This window comes from Mixophyes fleayi, chromosome 3 (assembly GCF_038048845.1).
Source record: "Mixophyes fleayi isolate aMixFle1 chromosome 3, aMixFle1.hap1, whole genome shotgun sequence".
Taxonomy (NCBI): domain Eukaryota; kingdom Metazoa; phylum Chordata; class Amphibia; order Anura; family Limnodynastidae; genus Mixophyes; species Mixophyes fleayi.
Window position 1 is genome coordinate 347949047 of NC_134404.1, and position 22076 is coordinate 347971122.

The window sequence follows — 22076 nt, forward strand, 5'->3', positions numbered from 1 at the left end:
TATGTGTATATAGAGGATATATATAGTGTGTAATATATATTATGTGTATATAGAGGATATATATAGTGTGTAATATATATTATGTGTATATAGAGGATATATATAGTGTGTAATATATATTATAGTGTGTAATATATATTATGTGTATATAGAGGATATATATAGTGTGTAATATATATTATGTCTATATAGAGGATATATATAGTGTGTAATATATATTATGTCTATATAGAGGATATATATAGTGTGTAATATATATTATGTGTATATAGAGGATATATATAGTGTGTAATATATATTATGTGTATATAGATGATATATATAGTATGTAATATATATTATATATAGTGTGTAATATATATTATGTGTATATAGAGGATATATATAGTGTGTAATATATATTATGTGTATATAGAGGATATATATAGTGTGTAATATATATTATGTGTATATAGATGATATAGTATGTAATATATATTACATATAGTGTGTAATATATATTATGTGTATATAGATGATATATAGTATGTAATATATATTACATATAGTGTGTAATATATATTATGTGTATATAGAGGATATATATAGTGTGTAATATATATTATGTGATATAGAGATATATATAGTATGTAATATATATTATATATAGTGTGTAATATATATTATATATAGTGTGTAATATATATTATGTGTATATAGATGATATATATAGTATGTAATATATATTATATATAGTGTGTAATATATATTATGTGTATATAGAGGATATATATAGTGTGTAATATATATTATGTGTAGTTAGTTTGCAGCGTCTGAGGGAGCTGAACAGGCGGGAGATTAACGGAGGCGTGGTCTCAGTATTGCGGGGCGTGGTCTCAATGTTGCGGGGAGTGGTCTTAGTATTGCGGGGCGTGGTCTCAGTGTTTGGGGGCGTGCTGACAGGAGGTGGGCGGAGCCGCATGTCTCGGTCCGTGCAGTGAGAGCGGAGATCCGCAGCCGCCGCTATGAGCTCTGTGTGTCCGCGGTGTCACACTGCGGTCTACTTCGGTGAGTGCGATGTACCGACCCCCGTGTTATATCCCCCCTGTCTTATTACACCCTGAGAAATAGCTGCTCCCCCTTATTACACCCTGACAAGTAGCTGCTCCCTCTTATTACACCCTGACAAGTAGCTGCTCCCTCTTATTACACCCTGAGAAGTAGCTGCTCCCTCTTATTACACCCTGAGAAGTAGCTGCTCCCTCTTATTACACCCTGAGAAATAGCTGCTCCCTCTTATTACACCCTGATAAGTAGCTGCTCCCCCTTATTACACCCTGATAAGTAGCTGCTCCCCCTTATTACACCCTGACAAGTATCTGCTCCCTCTTATTACACCCTGATAAGTAGCTGCTCCCTCTTATTACACCCTGATAAGTAGCTGCTCCCTCATATTACACCCTGAGAAGTAGCTGCTCCCCCTTATTACACCCTGATAAGTAGCTGCTCCCCCTTATTACACCCTGATAAGTAGCTGCTCCCCCTTATTACACCCTGAGAAGTAGCTGCTCCCCCTTATTACACCCTGAGAAGTAGCTGCTCCCTCTTATTACACCCTGAGAAATAGCTGCTCCCTCTTATTACACCCTGAGAAGTAGCTGCTCCCCCTTATTACACCCTGACAAGTATCTGCTCCCTCTTATTACACCCTGATAAGTAGCTGCTCCCTCATATTACACCCTGAGAAGTAGCTGCTCCCCCTTATTACACCCTGATAAGTAGCTGCTCCCCCTTATTACACCCTGATAAGTAGCTGCTCCCCCTTATTACACCCTGAGAAGTAGCTGCTCCCCCTTATTACACCCTGAGAAGTAGCTGCTCCCCCTTATTACACCCTGAGAAGTAGCTGCTCCCCCTTATTACACCCTGAGAAGTAGCTGCTCCCCCTTATTACACCCTGAGAAGTAGCTGCTCCCCCTTATTACACCCTGAGAAGTAGCTGCTCCCCTTATTACACCCTGATAAGTAGCTGCTCCCCCTTATTACACCCTGAGAAGTAGCTGCTCCCCCTTATTACACCCTGAGAAGTAGCTGCTCCCCCTTATTACACCCTGAGAAATAGCTGCTCCCTCTTATTACACCCTGATAAGTAGCTGCTCTCCCTTATTACACAATGATAAGTAGCTGCTCCCCCTTATTACACCCTGAGAAGTAGCTGCTCCCCCTTATTACACCCTGAGAAGTAGCTGCTCCCCCTTATTACACCCTGAGAAGTAGCTGCTCCCCCTTATTGCACCCTGAGAAGTAGCTGCTCCCCCTTATTGCACCCTGAGAAGTAGCTGCTCCCCCTTATTACACCCTGAGAAGTAGCTGCTCCCTCTTATTACACCCTGAGAAGTAGCTGCTCCCTCTTATTACACCCTGAGAAGTAGCTGCTCCCCCTTATTACACCCTGAGAAGTAGCTGCTCCCCCTTATTACACCCTGAGAAGTAGATGCTCCCCCTTATTACACCCTGAGAAGTAGCTGCTCCCTCTTATTACACCCTGAGAAGTAGCTGCTCCCCCTTATTATACCCTGAGAAGTAGCTGCTCCTCCTTATTACACCCTGAGAAGTAGCTGCTCCTCCTTATTACACGCTCTTATTACTGTGATATGCGACTGTATCCCCATCTCTTATTACACACCCCCCTTAACATTTACACCCTGATAAGTACCTGTACACCCTTCTTACATTATTACTGATCTCTGCCTGTATCCATTTATCATACCTGACACCCCTGATCTGTACACCCTAATATGTTGCTGGACCCTTCTTACACCCTAAGGTGTTCCTGAACCCCTCATCTCCTGATCAGACCTCCACAGTACTGCTGTATTGGGGATCTCAGGATGGGACAGAAGCAAAGTTTCTGGGGGCAAAAGCTGCATTAGAAGCTCCCCTGGGCTCTGTATGATGTAGTGTCCGAACCCTGATGTGAGAGGTTCTCGGAAGAATAGATTATAACTGAATCATTTTTATCTCACCCTTATCCTCATAGAACTGCACATGTTATGGAGTTCTACCTCCATTAATTGGATGTATCCTCTCGTTTTGAGGGAGAAATATCAATTCCTTATGTAGCCACAGAAGCTGATATTATACTTAATATTGCATGTTGTATAGTTATAGTTGTGTGTAATGACTCTCTATATCTTATTACTACTGTTACCTGCATGTTCATATTCTCCAATATTTCATGTCAGTGTGTTTTATTTATTGGTAATTGATGTCCGTGGAAGTCGACAGTGTCTCTACAAGAGCCTTCTCTATCGCTCTGCTTGCACTATTATCTACAGTGCCGACGACAGCAACTCTGCAACATACATCCCACAAGAGTTATTTGTAAAAAATGGATAATAAGGATACGCCACAATAATCTGTGTGTAAATGGAAATATGTACAATTGTGATAATGGGAGATTGTCTGGAGCGCTGTCACTGTATTTTGGACAGTGTATAAAATGTGCTCTCAAGCAGTTATCTCTCAGTGACTGTCTATATTACAGGTGGAACAGCTATTTCTTTCATGTCTCCATTACATCCACAGCGTATGTTAGTGTATATGCTGCATGTTATCCGAGCATCAGGTCAACCAATCACTCGCTACACTAACCCCAGAACCCCCTATATTTATGAAATACAGACAGTCCCGGTGTCCCCTCTCTCTCGGGACGCGTGTAATACAGACAGTCCCGGTGTCCCCTCTCTCTCGGGACGCGTGTAATACAGACAGTCCCGGTGTCCCCTCACTCTCAGGACACATGTAATACAGACAGTCCCGGTGTCCTCTCACTCTCAGGACACATGTAATACAGACAGTCCCGGTGTCCCCTCACTCTCAGGACACCTGTAATACAGACAGTCCCGGTGTCCCCTCACTCTCAGGACACCTGTAATACAGACAGTCCTGATGTCCCCTCACTCTCAGGACACATGTAATACAGACAGTCCTGATGTCCCCTCACTCTCAGGACACATGTAATACATACAGTCCCGGTGTCCCCTCACTCTCAGGACACATGTAATACAGACAGTCCCCGTGTCCCCTCGCTCTCGGGGCGCGTGTAATACAGACAGTCCCGGTGTCCCCTCGCTCTCGGGGCGCGTGTAATACAGACAGTCCCGGTGTCCTCTCACTCTCAGGACACATGTAATACAGACAGTCCCGGTGTCTCCTCACTCTCAGGACACATGTAATACAGACAGTCCCGGTGTCCTCTCACTCTCAGGACACATGTAATACAGACAGTCCCGGTGTCCTCTCACTCTCAGGACACATGTAATACAGACAGTCCCGGTGTCCCCTCGCTCTCGGGGCGCGTGTAATACAGACAGTCCCGGTGTCCCCTCGCTCTCAGGACACATGTAATACAGACAGTCCCGATGTCCCCTCACTCTCAGGACACATGTAATACAGACAGTCCCGGTGTCCCCTCACTCTCAGGACACATGTAATACAGACAGTCCCCGTGTCCCCTCGCTCTCGGGGCGCGTGTAATACAGACAGTCCCGGTGTCCCCTCGCTCTCGGGGCGCGTGTAATACAGACAGTCCCGGTGTCCCCTCGCTCTCGGGGCGCGTGTAATACAGACAGTCCCCGTGTCCCCTCGCTCTCGGGGCGCGTGTAATACAGACAGTCCCGGTGTCCCCTCACTCTCAGGACACATGTAATACAGACAGTCCCCGTGTCCCCTCGCTCTCGGGGCGCGTGTAATACAGACAGTCCCGGTGTCCCCTCACTCTCAGGACACATGTAATACAGACAGTCCCGGTGTCCCCTCACTCTCAGGACACATGTAATACAGACAGTCCCGGTGTCCCCTTACTCTCAGGACACATGTAATACAGACAGTCCCGGTGTCCCCTCACTCTCAGGACACATGTAATACAGACAGTCCCGGTGTCCCCTCACTCTCAGGACACATGTAATACAGACAGTCCCGGTGTCCCCTCACTCTCAGGACACATGTAATACAGACAGTCCCGGTGTCCCCTCACTCTCAGGACACATGTAATACAGACAGTCCCGGTGTCCCCTCGCTCTCGGGGCGCGTGTAATACAGACAGTCCCGGTGTCCTCTCACTCTCAGGACACATGTAATACAGACAGTCCCGGTGTCCCCTCGCTCTCAGGACACATGTAATACAGACAGTCCCGGTGTCCCCTCGCTCTCAGGACACATGTAATACAGACAGTCCGGTGTCCCCTCACTCTCAGGACACATGTAATACAGACAGTCCCGGTGTCCCCTCGCTCTCGGGGCGCGTGTAATACAGACAGTCCCGGTGTCCTCTCACTCTCAGGACACATGTAATACAGACAGTCCCGGTGTCCCCTCGCTCTCAGGACACATGTAATACAGACAGTCCCGGTGTCCTCTCACTCTCAGGACACATGTAATACAGACAGTCCCGGTGTCCCCTCGCTCTCAGGACACATGTAATACAGACAGTCCCGGTGTCCCCTCGCTCTCAGGACACCTGTAATACAGACAGTCCCGGTGTCCTCTCACTCTCAGGACACATGTAATACAGACAGTCCCGGTGTCCCCTCGCTCTCAGGACACATGTAATACAGACAGTCCCGATGTCCCCTCACTCTCAGGACACATGTAATACAGACAGTCCGGGTGTCCCCTCACTCTCAGGACACATGTAATACAGACAGTCCGGGTGTCCCCTCACTCTCAGGACACATGTAATACAGACAGTACCGGTGTCCCCTCACTCTCAGGACACATGTAATACAGACAGTCCCGGTGTCCCCTCGCTCTCGGGGCGCGTGTAATACAGACAGTCCCCGTGTCCCCTCGCTCTCGGGGCGCGTGTAATACAGACAGTCCCGGTGTCCTCTCGCTCTCAGGACACGTGTAATACAGACAGTCCCGGTGTCCCCTCATCCTTGGGTATTAATGAAGCTACACAGAGCAATATTTTATGTGAAACATTGAAATGGATGATCATAAAGTGTTAGCATGTTAGATATTGATGTGATATTTTTACTTGTACCCTGCGCATTTTCCAAAGCAAACAACAACCTGCATAACCCTCCTGATTTGTTTTGTTTTCCCATGGAACGTGAGTGGACGTGACCTTGAAATACGCTTTGCAGATCTGTTGGCAAATTTGCGCACATAAAGAAGCATTCTTGCGGGCCCACAGATTTTGTTGTCTGACTATCCAGCACACATAAATATATTATATTGAAGACATAAGAGCCCAGGGAGGACTGACGGACAAATAATTCAGTATTTTCTGTGTCTTTATTTTCACACAGCGGAGAAAGTGAGCTCACTGGGGAAAAACTGGCACCGTTTCTGTCTGAAATGTGAGCTCTGCAACAAGATCCTATCTGCCGGTGGCCATGCTGAGGTAAGAGCCGCATTAGGTGAGAGGCACACGGCCTATATTCTGTTATCAGATCAGAGGAGCCGGGGTCCCGTAACATTGTGTCTGTCCCTGGGACACATTGTATCATTCCTACCTGGTCCTACATCTTCCTCCTCCATCCCTGCACTGTGCATCTCCTGGGTGCAGCCCTCTTATTACTGTTTCCAGATCTGCATTATGCTACTGATATACTGGCTGTAATGAAAGGGTGATCTATCTGCTCAGTTTCTGGGTACTGTAACTGTCTGGAATAGGAGACTCGGCCCCCTCCCCCCTCCCCGTAAGTGCCGGCTGAGTTTGTTTTAATGTTAGACGCTTCTGAGTGAATGTCTCCGGAAAGCATTAGACGTGTTTAAACCTGTGAACATACTAGGGAGACGGGATGATGATATTGTCCCATAAAGCTGGGATATGTAAAGACGTGGATGAGAAGAGACATTGTATAAACACAGGCTGGAAAAACGTCACTATAAGAGGGAGAGGAAGCAGCGTCTCTTGATCACAGAAAGTTGTTCCAGTTTATGATGGTACAGACCTATTTATATCTGCAGAAAATAACCTAGAACCTCAATTACTGTGATTGTTTCTTTGGGTCTGCCGTGGCGCAACCTGTGGTGGGGATAAATGGGGGTGGGGGATGGGGGGGGGGAGAAATAGCAGTGCAGAAATTCAGACAATATACTATGGTGCCAAGTTGTGTAGCAGCTGATTATAGCTTTTTTGCAGTGTTTACGTCTATAGCTCTTCTGCAATGTATATTGTATGCGGGGTGAGTATGTTTATAGCTACTGCTATTTGGACGAGCCCTGGGGGGTATGCGGAGTGGGGTATGTTTATAGCTTAATGTTTATAGCCCCAAATATTTATATATAGCTCGTGGTGGTTGGGTGGAGGTACTTACTCTGTATTTTATGGTAAGATATTTATAGCTCGTGGTATGGTGTAGTTGGGTACTGTAGGAGTTGTGTGTAAATTTGTGGTATATAAGGTGAAGGTGTGGTAGTGATTAATGGTATGTGTGTGGTGGGCTGTGGACGGAGTGTTCTTCCTGTTGCGGATCGCTGCACAACAGCAACACAGAAGAACCCAGAAACTACTGAACAATCCCCCACAGCATCACCACTAACTTCACATCAAATACCGCTAGAAGACTGAGCCCAGCGGGTAAGAAGCACTCAGCGATTAATCCACTGAGCAGTGGAACGCACAGTCGTCTGTGCGTTCCAGCCCTAAACCGGAAGTCCGCCATTTGGAACGCATATGCGCTCCAAATGCCGGTGTGAGAAGCCGCTCGGCCGCAGCTACAGAAAAGTTCCGGCGATTGTCATCTCACCACCCACCACCGAAGCAGCCGCCTAGATCACCCCAAAAGGAGGGTAATTATTCAACAACTGCTCTTAGAAGAGCATTAAGAGCAACATTTCTGCCCACCATATACATTACACACACACTACATTAACTATCTCCCCAACAGGAAGAACACTCCGTCCACAGCCCACCACACACATATACCATTAATCTCTACCACACCTTCACCTTATATACCACAAATTTACACACAACTCCTACAGTACCCAACTACACCATACCACGAGCTATAAATATCTTACCATAAAATACAGAGTAAGTACCTCCACCCAACCACCACGAGCTATATATAAATATTTGGGGCTATAAACATAAAGCTATAAACATACCCCACTCCGCATACCCCCCAGGGCTCGTCCAAATAGCAGTAGCTATAAACATACTCACCCCGCATACAATATACATTGCATCAGAGCTATAGACATAAGGCAGAAGAGCTATAGACGTAAACACTGCAAAAAAGCTATAATCAGCTGCTACACAACTTGGCACCATAGTATATTGTCTGCATTTCTGCACTGCTATTTCTCCCCATCCCCCACCCCCATTTATCCCCACCACAGGTTGCGCCACGGCAGACCCAAAGAAACAACCAACAACAAGTACGGGAACTGGAACACCCGGATCATCCGTAACGGCTGCAACATCCCTCAAAACACAAAAACCAAGCGCAGACGTCCAAGGTAAAACCCCATAAAAGGTTTTTCACCACCCACTTCTCAATTACTGTGATGTCTGTCCTCCACCCCCACAGATCACCTTTATACAGAGACATCTCTCCAGGTACGGTGATGTCTGTCAGTCTGTCCTCCACCCCCACAGATCACCTTTATACATAGACATCTCTCCAGGTACGGTGATGTCTGTCAGTCTGTCCTCCACCCCCACAGATCACCTTTATACATAGACATCTCTCCAGGTACGGTGATGTCCGTCAATCTGTCCTCCACCCCCACAGATCACCTTTATACAGAGACATCTCTCCAGGTACGGTGATGTCTGTCAGTAAAGTGTTATCAGTCAGTTTATTATCTTCTTTCCCTAAGTGACAGGATCAGAGCCCATTGTGGACACCTACAGTAATACCTGAGACTAATTGGACCCTCCTCCTCTTTTCATGGTTCCTCTTTATGATTATCTTGGCCTCCAGTGTTCAGCCCTTAGATGCTACAGAGCCAGACCTCATAGTCTTGTCCCAACTGGATCTGGAGACATTGATGCATTCATCTCTGGTTGTATCAGATGAAGCGTCGTCCCAAAATCTTATATATCTTGCGTTTTATTACTCGTACAAATAGGCGGTAAATACACAATGATCTCCTAAGTAAACCAATGCTGGGCTTGTAGTAAAGTTATTTCTTTTACAATGAATAAAATTATCAAAGTACATTTCAGCATAAAACATGAGATATAAAGGTTCCGTGACACCGATGTCTGTAATACTGCTAATTACATGATCATTGCAGACATGCGTGTCTTACATAAATCTATATGTTGTATATCTCATTTATATGACTGTGTACGGTGTATATGAATGTGGATGCCCCTGTATATCAATGTATACAGTGTATGCTACTGCAAGCAGCCGGCCTGTGTGTTGCGGGATGAGGAGAACATTCCTGAGGTTGGCATTCGGTTAATCTAACATCTCAGGAAGAAAACTTAAAAATAACCCAGATCTCCTCCAGCAGCTGGAATGCAGAGCGTTCCTGTTCCCCCGGCTGGGGGAGGGCTGGGGTTACATGTGGGGATTTGTATTATTATTATTATTATTATCCATCATATAGCACTTTACAGAGAATCATCCTCGTCGCTCCCAGTGCTGCGCAGTCTAAATTCTCAGACATACTCACACTCCTGCTCGGGTAATTTTGCCAGAAGATATATAATCCCATGTTTTTGGACTGTGGGAGGACCACCCCCAGAGACAACATACAGCAGTGTTGTAAGGCAGCAATGCTGACTACTGTGCATCGTGGTTGTTCATGTAGGTTGTATGTATAATGCAGGGAGGTGCCATGTGATGGTGCAGGTCTCCTGTTGTGGGGGGATATAGGCATCTAGCAGGGGGGCAGGATATGTTCTCTTGCCTGACTGTGACCTAATTTTAGCCAATTTTGCTCTCCAGCCTGAAATGAGCACAGGAAACGTGGGATCGTTGGGAGTCAGTAATGTCATTTATTGTTTGTGTTTGTTGGAGCGTCGGCGTCTGAGGGGCTCTGCACCAGTAATGTGTGGAATGTGGTGGCTCATTAATGTACTTTGTCCATCCCACACTCTGCTGCTATGTGAACTTTGTGTATAAACAGTTATATTCTCTGTATGTGACCTAGAAGCAAGCTCCAGTCATTTACTGCTCCAGGAGAACTACTTCTCGTGTCTCTGTGCTGTACCGCCCAGCGCCTGCTAATCTGTGTCTCTCTGTGCTGTACCGCCCAGCGCTTGCTAATCTCCTGTGTCTCTGTGCTGTACCGCCCAGCACTTGCTAATCTCCTGTGTCTCTGTGCTGTACCGCCCAGCGCCTGCTAATCTCCTGTGTTTGTCTCTGTGCTGTACCGCCCAGCGCCTGCTAATCTCCTGTGTTTGTCTCTGTGCTGTACCGCCCAGCGCCTGCTAATCTCCTGTGTCTCTGTGCTGTACCGCCCAGCGCCTGCTAATCTCCTGTGTTTGTCTCTGTGCTGTACCGCCCAGCGCCTGCTAATCTCCCGTGTCTGTGCTGTACCGCCCAGCGCCTGCTAATCTCCCGTGTCTGTGCTGTACCGCCCAGCGCCTGCTAATCTCCCGTGTCTGTGCTGTACCGCCCAGCGCCTGCTAATCTCCCGTGTCTGTGCTGTACCGCCCAGCGCCTGCTAATCTCCCGTGTCTGTGCTGTACCGCCCAGCGCCTGATAATCTCCCGTGTCTGTGCTGTACCGCCCAGCGCCTGATAATCTCCTGTCTGTGCTGTACCGCCCAGCGCCTGATAATCTCCTGTCTGTGCTGTACTGCCCAGCGCCTGCTAATCTCCTGAGTCTGTCTCTGTGCTGTACCGCCCAGCGCCTGCTAATCTCCTGTGTCTGTGCTGTACCGCCCAGCGCCTGCTAATCTCCTGTGTCTGTGCTGTACCGCCCAGCGCCTGCTAATCTCCTGTGTCTGTCTCTGTGCTGTACCGCCCAGCGCCTGCTAATCTCCTGTGTCTGTCTCTGTGCTCTGCCGCCCAGCGCCTGCTAATCTCCTGTGTCTGTCTCTGTGCTCTGCCGCCCAGCGCCTGCTAATCTCCTGTGTCTGTCTCTGTGCTCTGCCGCCCAGCGCCTGCTAATCTCCTGTGTCTGTCTCTGTGCTGTGCCGCCCAGCGCCTGCTAATCTCCTGTGTCTGTCTCTGTGCTGTACCGCCCAGCGCCTGCTAATCTCCTGTCTCTCTGCTGTACCGCCCAGCGCCTGCTAATCTGTCTCTCTGTGCTCTGCCGCCCAGCGCCTGCTAATCTCCTGTCTCTGTCTCTGTGCTGTACCGCCCAGCGCCTGCTAATCTCCTGTGTCTGTCTCTGTGCTGTACCGCCCAGCGCCTGCTAATCTCCTGTGTCTGTCTCTGTGCTGTACCGCCCAGCGCCTGCTAATCTCCTGTGTCTGTCTCTGTGCTGTACCGCCCAGCGCCTGCTAATCTCCTGTGTCTCTGTGCTGTACCGCCCAGCGCCTGCTAAGCTCCTGTGTCTCTGTGCTGTACCGCCCAGCGCCTGCTAATCTCCTGTGTCTGCTGATGTCCCTGTACAGATGTCAGTAGCAGTATGTGCTGTAATAGCCTCTTTCTGTTTTCTGCAGCACGACGGGCGGCCCTACTGCCACAAACCCTGCTATGCCGTCCTCTTTGGTCCTAAAGGTAGGAGCTCTTCTGTACTGTTAGCTTGTAAGGGATGGTTGTATGCGTGTGGTGGTGTAAGTGGGGTGCAGAGTATAGCTAGGAGATGGAGGCTGCTGGAATCGGGGTGTGTACGGTATGTACTGGAAGATGGGGGGGTGGGTGTAAGAACTTTCATTAAGAGATGGATCTGATATTCTGTTTATCCGTGTCTCATGTAGGGATGTATGTGGAGGTTTGGTTGGGATGATGGGCAGCTTGAAGGTTAAGGAGGGGTAAAAAGAATTTCTCTGGTTTTTGGGTTGAGGGCCGGGGAGGCTGGAATATGTGGATGGTATAGAATGGGAGGGGGCTGTTGAGGATTAGTTAGATGTTCGCAGTAAGGGGAGGAAAGTTAGGGGCAGAATTTGTCACTAAAACTGCTGGAGCTTGAATTGAGGTTTGTATCATGCACCTGACTTGTGGTGTTTACTATGAAGATAACGCCTAAGAAGGCAGAATAATACTGAATCCAGTTCTTGGGGTGACGTGATTAGTATGGTGATGGTTGTATGATACTGGTGTCACATCCCCACAGTCTGACGAGCTGCAGGATTCACCACCTTACATCAGGAGACTGACACACACACACCCAGGGCGTAGACAACGGCCCCACCAAAAGCTCTATAATTACATTTAAATCTGTCTGTGAAATAAAACATTGACGTGTGAAAGCCGATGTTCTCTATGCAATAGGTGTCTGTATTGCTGGGTGGGGTTGTGTCTGAGCGTCCTTTCCCCTAGTGGGAGAATAGCTGCTCTCTCGTGGAGGGGGGTAGAGATGGAGTCCCGGGGGTTTCTTGCCATAGAGGATAGTAAAGCCTCTACGAGGACGGATATACTTTTCTGTCCTTTGTAATAGTGATGAGCAGAGGGCAGGGTGACTGTACAGGGTCAGGGACACATTGTTTTGGAACGAGCCGTCTGTTTTCTGGTTGACAGGGCCCCTCCCGGAGTTACCAAGTATCCCATGCTGCTATAGTCCATAGTAATGTGGCAGGTTCTCATTATGTCCTCACATGAAGGAGGCTGACCTGGATCTCTGATGTTGCTGGATACAGCTGATTTAGGAAGAGTCGTCTTGACATTCAGGTCAGATCCTTGTGTATAATATTTCTGAAATGCTGGGTGACACTGGTGTCAGATGGAAGGAATGCATCGCTTATCTCGTTATGTCCGATGCTGGCCACATTGTGACACGTCCATGCTTCTATATATAACCCCTTTATCCCGAGGAAGGAAGACTTTGCTCCTGGTGATTGACCCTCATAGATAAATAAGTCGCTGGACTTATTATCAAGGTATTTAAGTGAGAGAACCCTAGTACGTCCCCATCTGGACCAGGAGTTTTGTGTATTTTGGGCCTTCATCCTCGTTGGTTCAGAGGATAGAGGGTTATAGAGACAGATCTTTACTGATGCCCGTTGTCAGAAGACCCCAGCTATGAGCAGAGTGGATGTCTTCACAGAGTTGGGGGAATATATATAGAGCCAGATTTATTACAACACCATCAGACGTTCACAATACACAGGGTAATGGTAGCATGTATCCTCCAGCAGTCTCTTGCAATCAGCACTCTAAAGTAATAATCTCAGTCTCTCTTATGGGTATATTTACTAAACTGCGAGTTTGAAGAAGTGAAGATGTTGCCTATAGCAACCAATCAGATTCTAGCTGTCATTTTGTAGAATGTACTAAATAAATAACTAGAATCTGATTGGTTGCTATAGGCAACATCTCCACTTTTTCAAACCTACCGTTTAGTAAATCTAGCCCTCAGTCTTATCCTCCCGCAATATTACTACTACCAATTAGCTAGACAGTTACGGTGTCGCCCAGCCTCGCATACTGGCTCACACAAACCCTGTCCTGGTAGGGTTTCCTCCAGCGGCACCACGATGCCTGGCCCAGAGTCCTTTTCACTGATGTCTTGTACACCAGGATCCTCCAAGCTAGACTAGCTCTAATGGCATTCTGTTCTCCTTATATTCCTGGCTGTATACACAGGGAGTAGGGTCTAGATGCCCCAATCCTCCCCCTTTCAGCAGGGGTCTATCAGTGGACACTTTAACTGTTAGACATACCCTCTCTGTTACCTTGATTACGGAATGGCTGGACTGAACTGGCTGTTTGGCTGGATACACTTAGCCCAGAATGGCAGAACCTGGAGGATTGGGTGCAGCAATGACATCTTATGGGTATAGTTGTAAAATTGGGCACTTTTTGTCCTGGTGTAGCACCAGCACATGCATCAAGCGGTTTTATTGTTTAGGGGTAAATAGGAGTACGTTCCCGAAAGCATTTCAAGAGTTAACAGAGGAGGGCGTAAAGCATGGTCCTTGCATGTGGTGGGCCAGATCGCAGAGTATACTATCACCTTTTATACCATCCAGTGTGTTTATTTCTGTCGGTGTACCATAGTGACACACAGTCCCGGTGACCCCTCACTTTCAGGACCTAATCCCTCTCCTCACATCACACCACTGTCACATGCAGCCCTGTCCTCACTAACACATCACTCATCTCCTGATATACTCTGTGCTGCTGGGGACCCTGCTCCTTCCACTATATAACTCTCAGTCTGTAGCTTCCTGGTGCCTCCATTCCCCTCCTCACACCATGTCACTGTCCCTGTCACATGCAGCCCTGTCCTCACTAACACATCACTCATCTCCTGTTATACTCTGTGCTGCTGGGGGACCCTGCTCCTTCCACTATATATCTCTCAGTCTGTAGCTTCCTGCTGCCTCCATTCCCCTCCTCACATCATGTCACTGCCCCTGTCACATGCAGCCCTGTCCTCACTAACACATCACTTGATCATACCCTGTGCCGTTTGTAAAGGTCCTGATCAGATTGGCTACAGATTATTCTTTACCCACCCACTTAAAAATGGGACGTAATTGATCAGCAGGAGATTAACAATGACACTGGGTTACGCTGTTATTTCTGAAGAGAAAGGGGGTGAACATTGATGGAGTTGGTTCTATATTACCTGTCTTTCACCCATCCTCTATTGTCCTCTCTAGGGGTGAACATTGGTGGAGTTGGGTCCTATATTTATGATACGACACCTCGCATCCCAGAGAGAGAGATGCCTGCGTTCTCCCCCGGCTCTGCTACAGCCAGGCCCAGTACCACTTCCACACAGCCGGTCTCTAGAGGTTTGTATGACGACTGGGATAACTTTCTGATAACAGAGCTGATTACTGGGGGTTGTCTCATTCCTGTTGTCTTTCTTGTAGCTGTGGCCCCCTCGAGAACGTTTGCTGGTGAGACGGCCCTGTGCCCTGGCTGCGACAAGGCGGTTTTCTTTGGTAAGTGGGTTATATTGTGGTAGACAGAGGGGCCGCTGCAGATGTCTAATACTTGCTTGGTCTTGCAGCTGAGAAGGTGATGTCCCTGGGGAGGAGCTGGCACCGCCCGTGCCTCCGATGCCAGCGCTGTAACAAGACACTAAACGCAGGTGGTCATGCAGAGGTAAGAAGACACCGCACTGTGTGAATGGTGGGTGGGGCATACATTTACAACATAGAATCTGATTGGTTAATGATCTCTGTGCGGAGCAGGAGCTAGAGAACAAACTGCGTTGTATAAAATATTCTGAAATCTATGGAACTGATGTGTTGGGCATCCAGCTTACATCTGCCGGGCAGTTAGTGTATTACAGTCTATGACCTCTGTCTGCTGTGTGTAGGGTAATATTAACCAGAACCATGTGCTCTGTACTCGCCAATTACACCATTATTGTTGTACTCACCAGGGAATGTTAGTCCTACATGCTGCCATACGTGTGAAACTGAGTCTTCCCATTCTGGCCAATCTAACCATGCATTCAGAACCCGATCTGCTGTGTATCTGGGTATATACCAGTGTTGGCTAACCTGTTACACTCCAGGTGTGAAACTACAAGTCCCAACATGCTTTGCCAATATATAGCAGCTTATTGCTGGAAGGGTATGCTGGGACTTGTAGTTTCACAACACCTGGAGTGTCACAGGTTAGCCAACACTGGTATATAATGTCAATGTCATTAGCCGCTTCTTAATAGCTTCACCACTTGTAGTTAGGTTTAGGGACCTTTAATGATATTTAGTGTAAGTAATCATAGTATTAGTAATATTTACTTGTAGAATGTTTAGTATTGAAATTTTGTAGTAGTGCTTGTAATAGTATTTGTAGAAGTCTTCGTAGAAACATGTAGTAATATTTTGTATTAGTACTACATCTTATGCACATAGCTGTAGTCGCTCTAACCAGCGGAAGGGACAGAAGTCAGATACGTTGCACACTGATTTGTAGCAGAAGTGATAATTTGCAGTAATATTTGTAGTATTGTATGTAGTAGTATTTGCAGGATTAGTAATGTTATGTAGTAGTACTGTTTGTTGTATAGTGTAGTCTGTGTATTTGATGTGTGTTGCATATTAAGTTCCTATATGGGGTGAATGTCCCGTACATCTATCATGTCTCTTTTCAGCACGACGGACTTCCGTACTGTCATGTTCCCTGCTACGGACATCTCTTTGGACCAAAAGGTTAGTTGTGTTGTGTTCGTGTGTCTGGTGCCCCTTACCCATACAGGGATCAGCCCCCGGTCATGTCTGGAGGTCAGGAAATAATGATTGTGACAGGATGGACCGCCTGTGCCACCCTGTCTGTTGCTGCTGTGAACCGGCTGGGCTTACTTTGCCACCATTTCCTTTCGTTATCCCAAAGGCGCCCTCTAATCACAGTAGGAGGGGCTTACAAATTCTGCCACCACTGGACTTCTTACCGGCATCCAGTACTGGGTTTCTTCTGGGTAACTGATGCTGCGAGTGTACCCCATTACTGGTGTACCTGGGCAGGTACTCCTGACCTCGTCCTATAGATCAGGGTTGCTATGGATGGATCCCCCCCCCTGGGCTATCACACTGGCCAGATCTGCTGGGTAGCGGGCAGAGCGGTGGTACTGGATGCTGGGTCCAAACCTCAGAAACAGCCGGGAATGGATTAGATTTTGGATCTAATCTGTAGGTCACAGGGATAGAGAAGTTTCCAAGCAGGTCTTTGAAGCAAGTGATGTTTATTTGCTCACACTAGTTGAAGGTACCAAGGGGAGCAGGTTAGATGAAACAAGAAGAACAATTTTCAATACAAGACAGTGCTTTTTATACAGATTTGGACACCGCCTCACAGGGTAAGCCAGCCCCCTGAGGTCTGAGCTATTTTTAGAATCGGGATGCAATTTGTTTACCAAAACATGGAATTACATGCGATGCAAAGCTAACAATATTTACACTTACCTGTGATATCCTAAAACTTGCTGTGATTTACTGCATCTTGTTTTTATACGGAAGAAATCTAGTAGCAAGTCTAATTAAACCTTCCTGTGCCTTCAGGTGCCTAGACACTGACACATCAAAAGGTCTAATTAACATGAGGTTAACATGGTTCCTTTCTTCAGACAGCTGCAGAATACACATTCCCAAAGAAAGTTACAAAACCCCAAACAAGTCATTTCCCTACTCCAAGATACACAAAAGACTTCCTCAACAAAGGCTTATTGTATCAGATATATAATGCATTTCCTCTAGCAAAGTTAAAACAAGCAAATTTCTTCCCCTGGTCTCAGAAATGAAGATGTCTCCTTCACACACAATATCAAAAATAATTACATTTGCAATTATATTAATAAGCGCCCTGCACTATTTCCTTTAAATAAATTTATACCATAGTTATTTATACGTGATCCAGTCACAATGATCTAAGTCGTATTTCCATCCTTGTTCTTTTACTCTACATGTATAACACATGTATAACACACGTATAGACACCAGCTAAAGCGCTGTTTACTTATAATAAATTCTTCTTAATGATGTCTCATATGTTGTGTTCTGAGTAATGTGCTACTTCCACTTATGTGCGTTTGTGTTCAGTCCTTTCTGTACAACATCTTTTCTTTTGAAGTTTTAGGTAAATATATTGAAATACTTTGTATACGCTCTATTCCTATGTATGTTAATGGATTAATTAGCAGCATAACGCTCCTGCAACACTGGTGACTCCACTCGTTCTCAGCCACCTTTTATCTAAAATACAGGAATGACACCACAGAACACCCACTGCTTGATGCTGCCATCACCATGATTTATGTAAGGTGTCGTAAACCTCATGTCAAAAACATTCCTTGCACTGGCTCTTGCACGGTGATATTGAGTTGAAATCAGGGGTTAATATACCTTTATCCCCCAATCCTACTGCTTACTGTAGCTAAGCAGAAATTCTTCTTTGAGCTTTATAGGATCATTGAACTTTAGAAAATAGCATTTTAAAAGTCCTATCATACCTGAATAACAGGATCTTTATACTTGCATAAAATCCATTGCTTCTAGTCCATTGGGGGATACTGGGGACATTAGTGGTATAGTGTAGCGAAAGTGGCACTTTAAGAAAGTTGTTAGTTAGCCCTCACTCCTCCCCCCTCTATACCCCCCTTCCTGTTTAGGCCTCACTTTATTTAACCAAGCCCCACAGTAAAGGAGACATTAGAGAGAAAATGAACACAGAGAGAGAGAAAAACAACTAAATTCTCTTGAACAAAAAAGAGAAACCAGAGCATTAAGGGTGTGCGCCCGGTGTCCCCCAATGGACTAGGAGAAACTGATGTTACATAAATATGAAAATTCTACATTGGGGACATCCCAAATCCTCCGTTACGAATGGGGAACGCTCATCAGAAACGGCACGAAGCACCTTTCTCCCAAAACTTGCATCCCTAGATGCAAACATATTAAACCTGTAACAGAGTAAACGTGTGAGCGAAGGACCAGGTGGCCACCTGATACAGCTGCTCAGTCAATGCGCTGTGTCGCCCAGGAAGCACGCAACGACTTCATGGAGTGAGCCCGAAGATTTTCAGGAACAGGATAACCAGCCCCATTATAAGCGTGATTGACTACAACTGTAATCCCCAGAGCAATAGACACCTTAGAGGCTGACCAGCCTCTTGTGGGCGTCACAGAGGAACAAAAGATCCTTTGTCTTGCGCGCAATTTGAGTCCTACGAACATATGTATGGAAAGCATAGACTACATCTAGAGAATGAAGATACTTCATCCTCTGCAGACCGATGTTTGGTAAGAGCTGGGATGACAATTTCTTTATTTTATATGGCATTTTGACACTCCCTTAGGGAGGAAGGAAGGCTTAGTTCGAAGAACTGCCCTAGCCTCATGAAAAATAAGAAGAGGAGACTTGCAAGATAATGCTGAAAGTTCGTAAACTCTTCTAGCCAACGAGATGGCTAAAAGGAAAACAATTATCCAAGTCAAATTTCAAATCCTCTGTGTCCAAGGGTTCAAACAGGGAATGCTATAAGCATTCAATACCAAGTTTTAATTCCCAAGGCGCTACCGGTGGAACATACGGAGGCTGTACATGAAGTGCCCCTGAATGAAAGTCTGACAGTGCCACCACCTGACCCTTAAGTGGACTAAGGAGCAAATCGGCATCAAGCCCGTCCTGCAAGAACATAAGCAACCTGGACAACCGAAAAGAAGAGGTATGATACCCCTACCTTTCACACCAGGCAATATGTCTTCTAAACACGATGATAAAACCTAGCTGGACCTGGTTTGCACCATGTGCTCAGACAAACCCTTAGCTCGAAGGATCGTGGCTTCAACAGCATCATGGCTTCAACAGCCACGCCGTTAAAGTCAGTTGATCTAAGCCGAAATGATAAAGCAGCCCTTGATTTGATTGTTCTATTCGCAGCAGTACACTCCCCAACCCCCCCCCCCCCTCCCCCTGCCAAGGAGAGAACATTGGTGTATCAAACCCACCGAGTCCAACCAGTAGCCATCGGAACGCCCTCTCTTTTTACTTTTTTTTTTTCATGCTCTCAGAAGCATGGCTAAGGATGGGAATAGGTAAATTAAGCAGAACCGCCAAGGACAGCCTGAGGATCTCTGCCCCGGGAGCAGAAGAGCTGGACTTTGCGATTGAGAAGCCATGATGTTGACGAACATTTTGTTCCTGTTGACTCCACTTGTCTACCAACTGGCGAAACACCTCCAGATGAAGGGACCATTTGTTGGGATGCAGAGTCTGCCTCCTGAGAGAACCAGATTTCCAATTTTCTACTTTTGGGGAAAAAATTGCCATGTCCGCCTGAATGTGAAATTCAGGCTACCGGACGATCCTGGGCGTCTCTCACATGACTAGAGGACTCTTGGTGCCACTTTGTTGAAGCTGGGTTACCCCTGGCAGCATGTGTATGTAACACTGTGTGTAGAGAGTGAAAACCGCCTTGTGGTGTATAACATTTACCACATTTACGCGTTGTATGTATTTTTTTTATCGGCTTATAACTGAGCTAATAAACATCACGGTTATTAAAAATCCTGTTCTGTTCCTGTGAGACCCCTATACATGCTGTGTTCCTGTGTCCTACAGAGCGAACACTCTAATCTAAGTTCACAGTGTGCATTCTTTCTCTGTGTTGCATCTTTGTAATAAATAATCCAAGTTAGTTCCACAACTTTGTAGTGTAGTAAGAGCGCCCTCGGCAGTCTGAAAGGAACTATTACATCACACTTATTAGACTATGTGAGATATCTTTTATATACATTGATCAGTTACAACATTCAAAACCACTGACAAGTGAAGTGAATAACATTGATTATCTCATACAGTGGCACCTGTCAAGGCATCAAGTGAATAGTCGGCTCTTGAAGTTGATGTGTTGGAAGGTACGAATTTGAGTGACTTTGATAAGGGCCAAATTGTCATGGCTACACGACTGGGTCAGAGCATCTGCAAAACTGCAGGTTTTGTGGGGTGTTCCCAGTATGCAGTGATTAGTACCTACTAAAAGTGGTCCAAGGAAGGACAACCGCTGATCTGGTGCCCGGGTCATGGGCGCGCAAGGTTCACTGATGTGCGTGGAGAATGAAGGCTAGACCGTCTCGTACAATCCCACAGAGGAGCTACTGTTGCACAAATTGCTAAAAAGGTTAATAGCATAACGTTGTCAGAACACACAGAGCATCGCAGCTTTGCTGCATAGCCGCAGACCGGTCAGAGAGCCCATGCTGACCCCTGTCCACCGCCGAAAGCGCCTACAGTGGTCATGTGATGAGGCCGATGTTGCGTAGTTGGAAGTGATTGAATGTGGTGGGCAAAAGAGAGGGAGGAGTCGATGGTGACACCCAGGCAGCGGAGTTGGGAAACAGAATGGATGGTGGTACCAAATATAGAGGTGGTTTTAATGTTGTCTGATCGGTGTATAATGTGGTGATCGGTGTATAATGTGGTGATCGGGAGGTAGTTTATCAGATGTTCATTTCTGTTAGTCTTATTTTTTTATTAAATTAAATATTTTGTCTTTCACATGCAAAAATTGGCTCTTATAGGAGAGGGAGCACATGTGGCTGTAAGTGAGTGAGGGGCTGACTTAAATCTAAAAGATACAGGGATTACAGACTTCAATACAGGGTACAATCTAATGCATCAGCCAATAACAGAATTGCACCTCTTGTCATAGGGGTGAATATTGGAGACGTGGGATGCTACTTGTATGATCCTTGTACCGACAAAAGCGAGACACTGGGTGAGATGTGAATATTATCGCATTTAGAGGTAGGTACCAATTATCTCTGACTCTCATGTTTCAAAGGTCAAAAGAAACAGGATGTCTATTTATAATGCACTTTACTCCTCAACAAATTCTGGGCGTGTTATCCAAAAAATGTGGCAGTTCCCATCATACACCACCCATCGCTCACCCCTCATAACCTCTGATAGATGATAGAACGTTACGACGTCCGTCCTAGAATCCAGGTGCCGCAGAAATTGAAAAAAATGCGAAAATCTTATGACGACAGCAGCAAACGGGCCGACAATCGCTCAGCTGTGTCATATACAGATGCTTGTAACCTCCTATTATACAGACTCTACAGACCAGCAATACTCTCTTGTAGATTTATATTAATATAACACATAGCAGATTGCTGTTCTTGTGTCTTTGCAGATTGTCCGGATGTCGCTCTCCACAAGTTCCTTTCATTCTGCTTAGTTTAACCCTTTCCTGTTGGACTGCAATGCACTCTGGGAGCTGTTCTATGCTTGCGTGTTTTCCATAGAATGCCCCATAAATCGATGTTGGAATATTGGGGAGCAGCAGATGTGGCCCCTGAAGCGGCCTCTTACCGCTGGGCTGGATCGCAATATCGCTCGCTGTGTGCTGTTACCTGCATCGTATCGGCACCCACTGCCCGGTATACAGCCCTATCACTGGGGGGGGGGGGCGGGGGGGGTTCCTCTGAACTTGGGCTCAGTCTGTTGGCGAATCTCCTGCCTATGACATCCGTTCTCTGGCTCAGGTTACCTGGAAGGGTAATCAGTGCTGGATTTACAATAAAATTAATCCTGTATCTAATAA

The 22076-nt window shown here is 46.3% G+C and overlaps 1 protein-coding gene across 4 annotated transcripts; it reads left to right on the plus strand.

Annotated features, from left to right (window-relative positions):
• The first annotated feature begins 927 nt into the window (after nucleotides 1-927).
• CRIP3 (cysteine rich protein 3) lies at nucleotides 928-22076 on the plus strand. Of its 4 annotated transcripts, XM_075204507.1 has the most exons (9): nucleotides 935-1047; nucleotides 6297-6391; nucleotides 11572-11629; nucleotides 14677-14811; nucleotides 14893-14964; nucleotides 15033-15127; nucleotides 16128-16185; nucleotides 21180-21274; nucleotides 21666-22076. In XM_075204507.1, exons 1-8 carry the CDS (start codon nucleotides 1005-1007, stop codon nucleotides 21254-21256), a joined length of 633 nt encoding a protein of 210 aa, XP_075060608.1. In that variant the 5' UTR covers nucleotides 935-1004; the 3' UTR covers nucleotides 21257-21274; nucleotides 21666-22076. The 4 variants fall into 4 exon arrangements, with proteins under 4 accessions (XP_075060607.1, XP_075060608.1, XP_075060611.1 ...); XM_075204506.1 differs by having other exon boundaries at nucleotides 928-1047; nucleotides 14677-14964; XM_075204509.1 differs by lacking the exons at nucleotides 935-1047; nucleotides 6297-6391 and adding an exon at nucleotides 9557-9764.

Coding starts and splice junctions, on each gene's coding strand:
- CRIP3 (XM_075204506.1), top strand. CDS start 1,005: ATGAGCTCTGTGTGTCCGCGGTGTCACACTGCGGTCTACTTCG. Junction 6,392..11,571: donor CTGCCGGTGGCCATGCTGAG/GTAAGAGCCGCA, acceptor TGTTTTCTGCAG/CACGACGGGCGGCCCTACTG. Junction 11,630..14,676: donor CGTCCTCTTTGGTCCTAAAG/GTAGGAGCTCTT, acceptor TGTCCTCTCTAG/GGGTGAACATTGGTGGAGTT.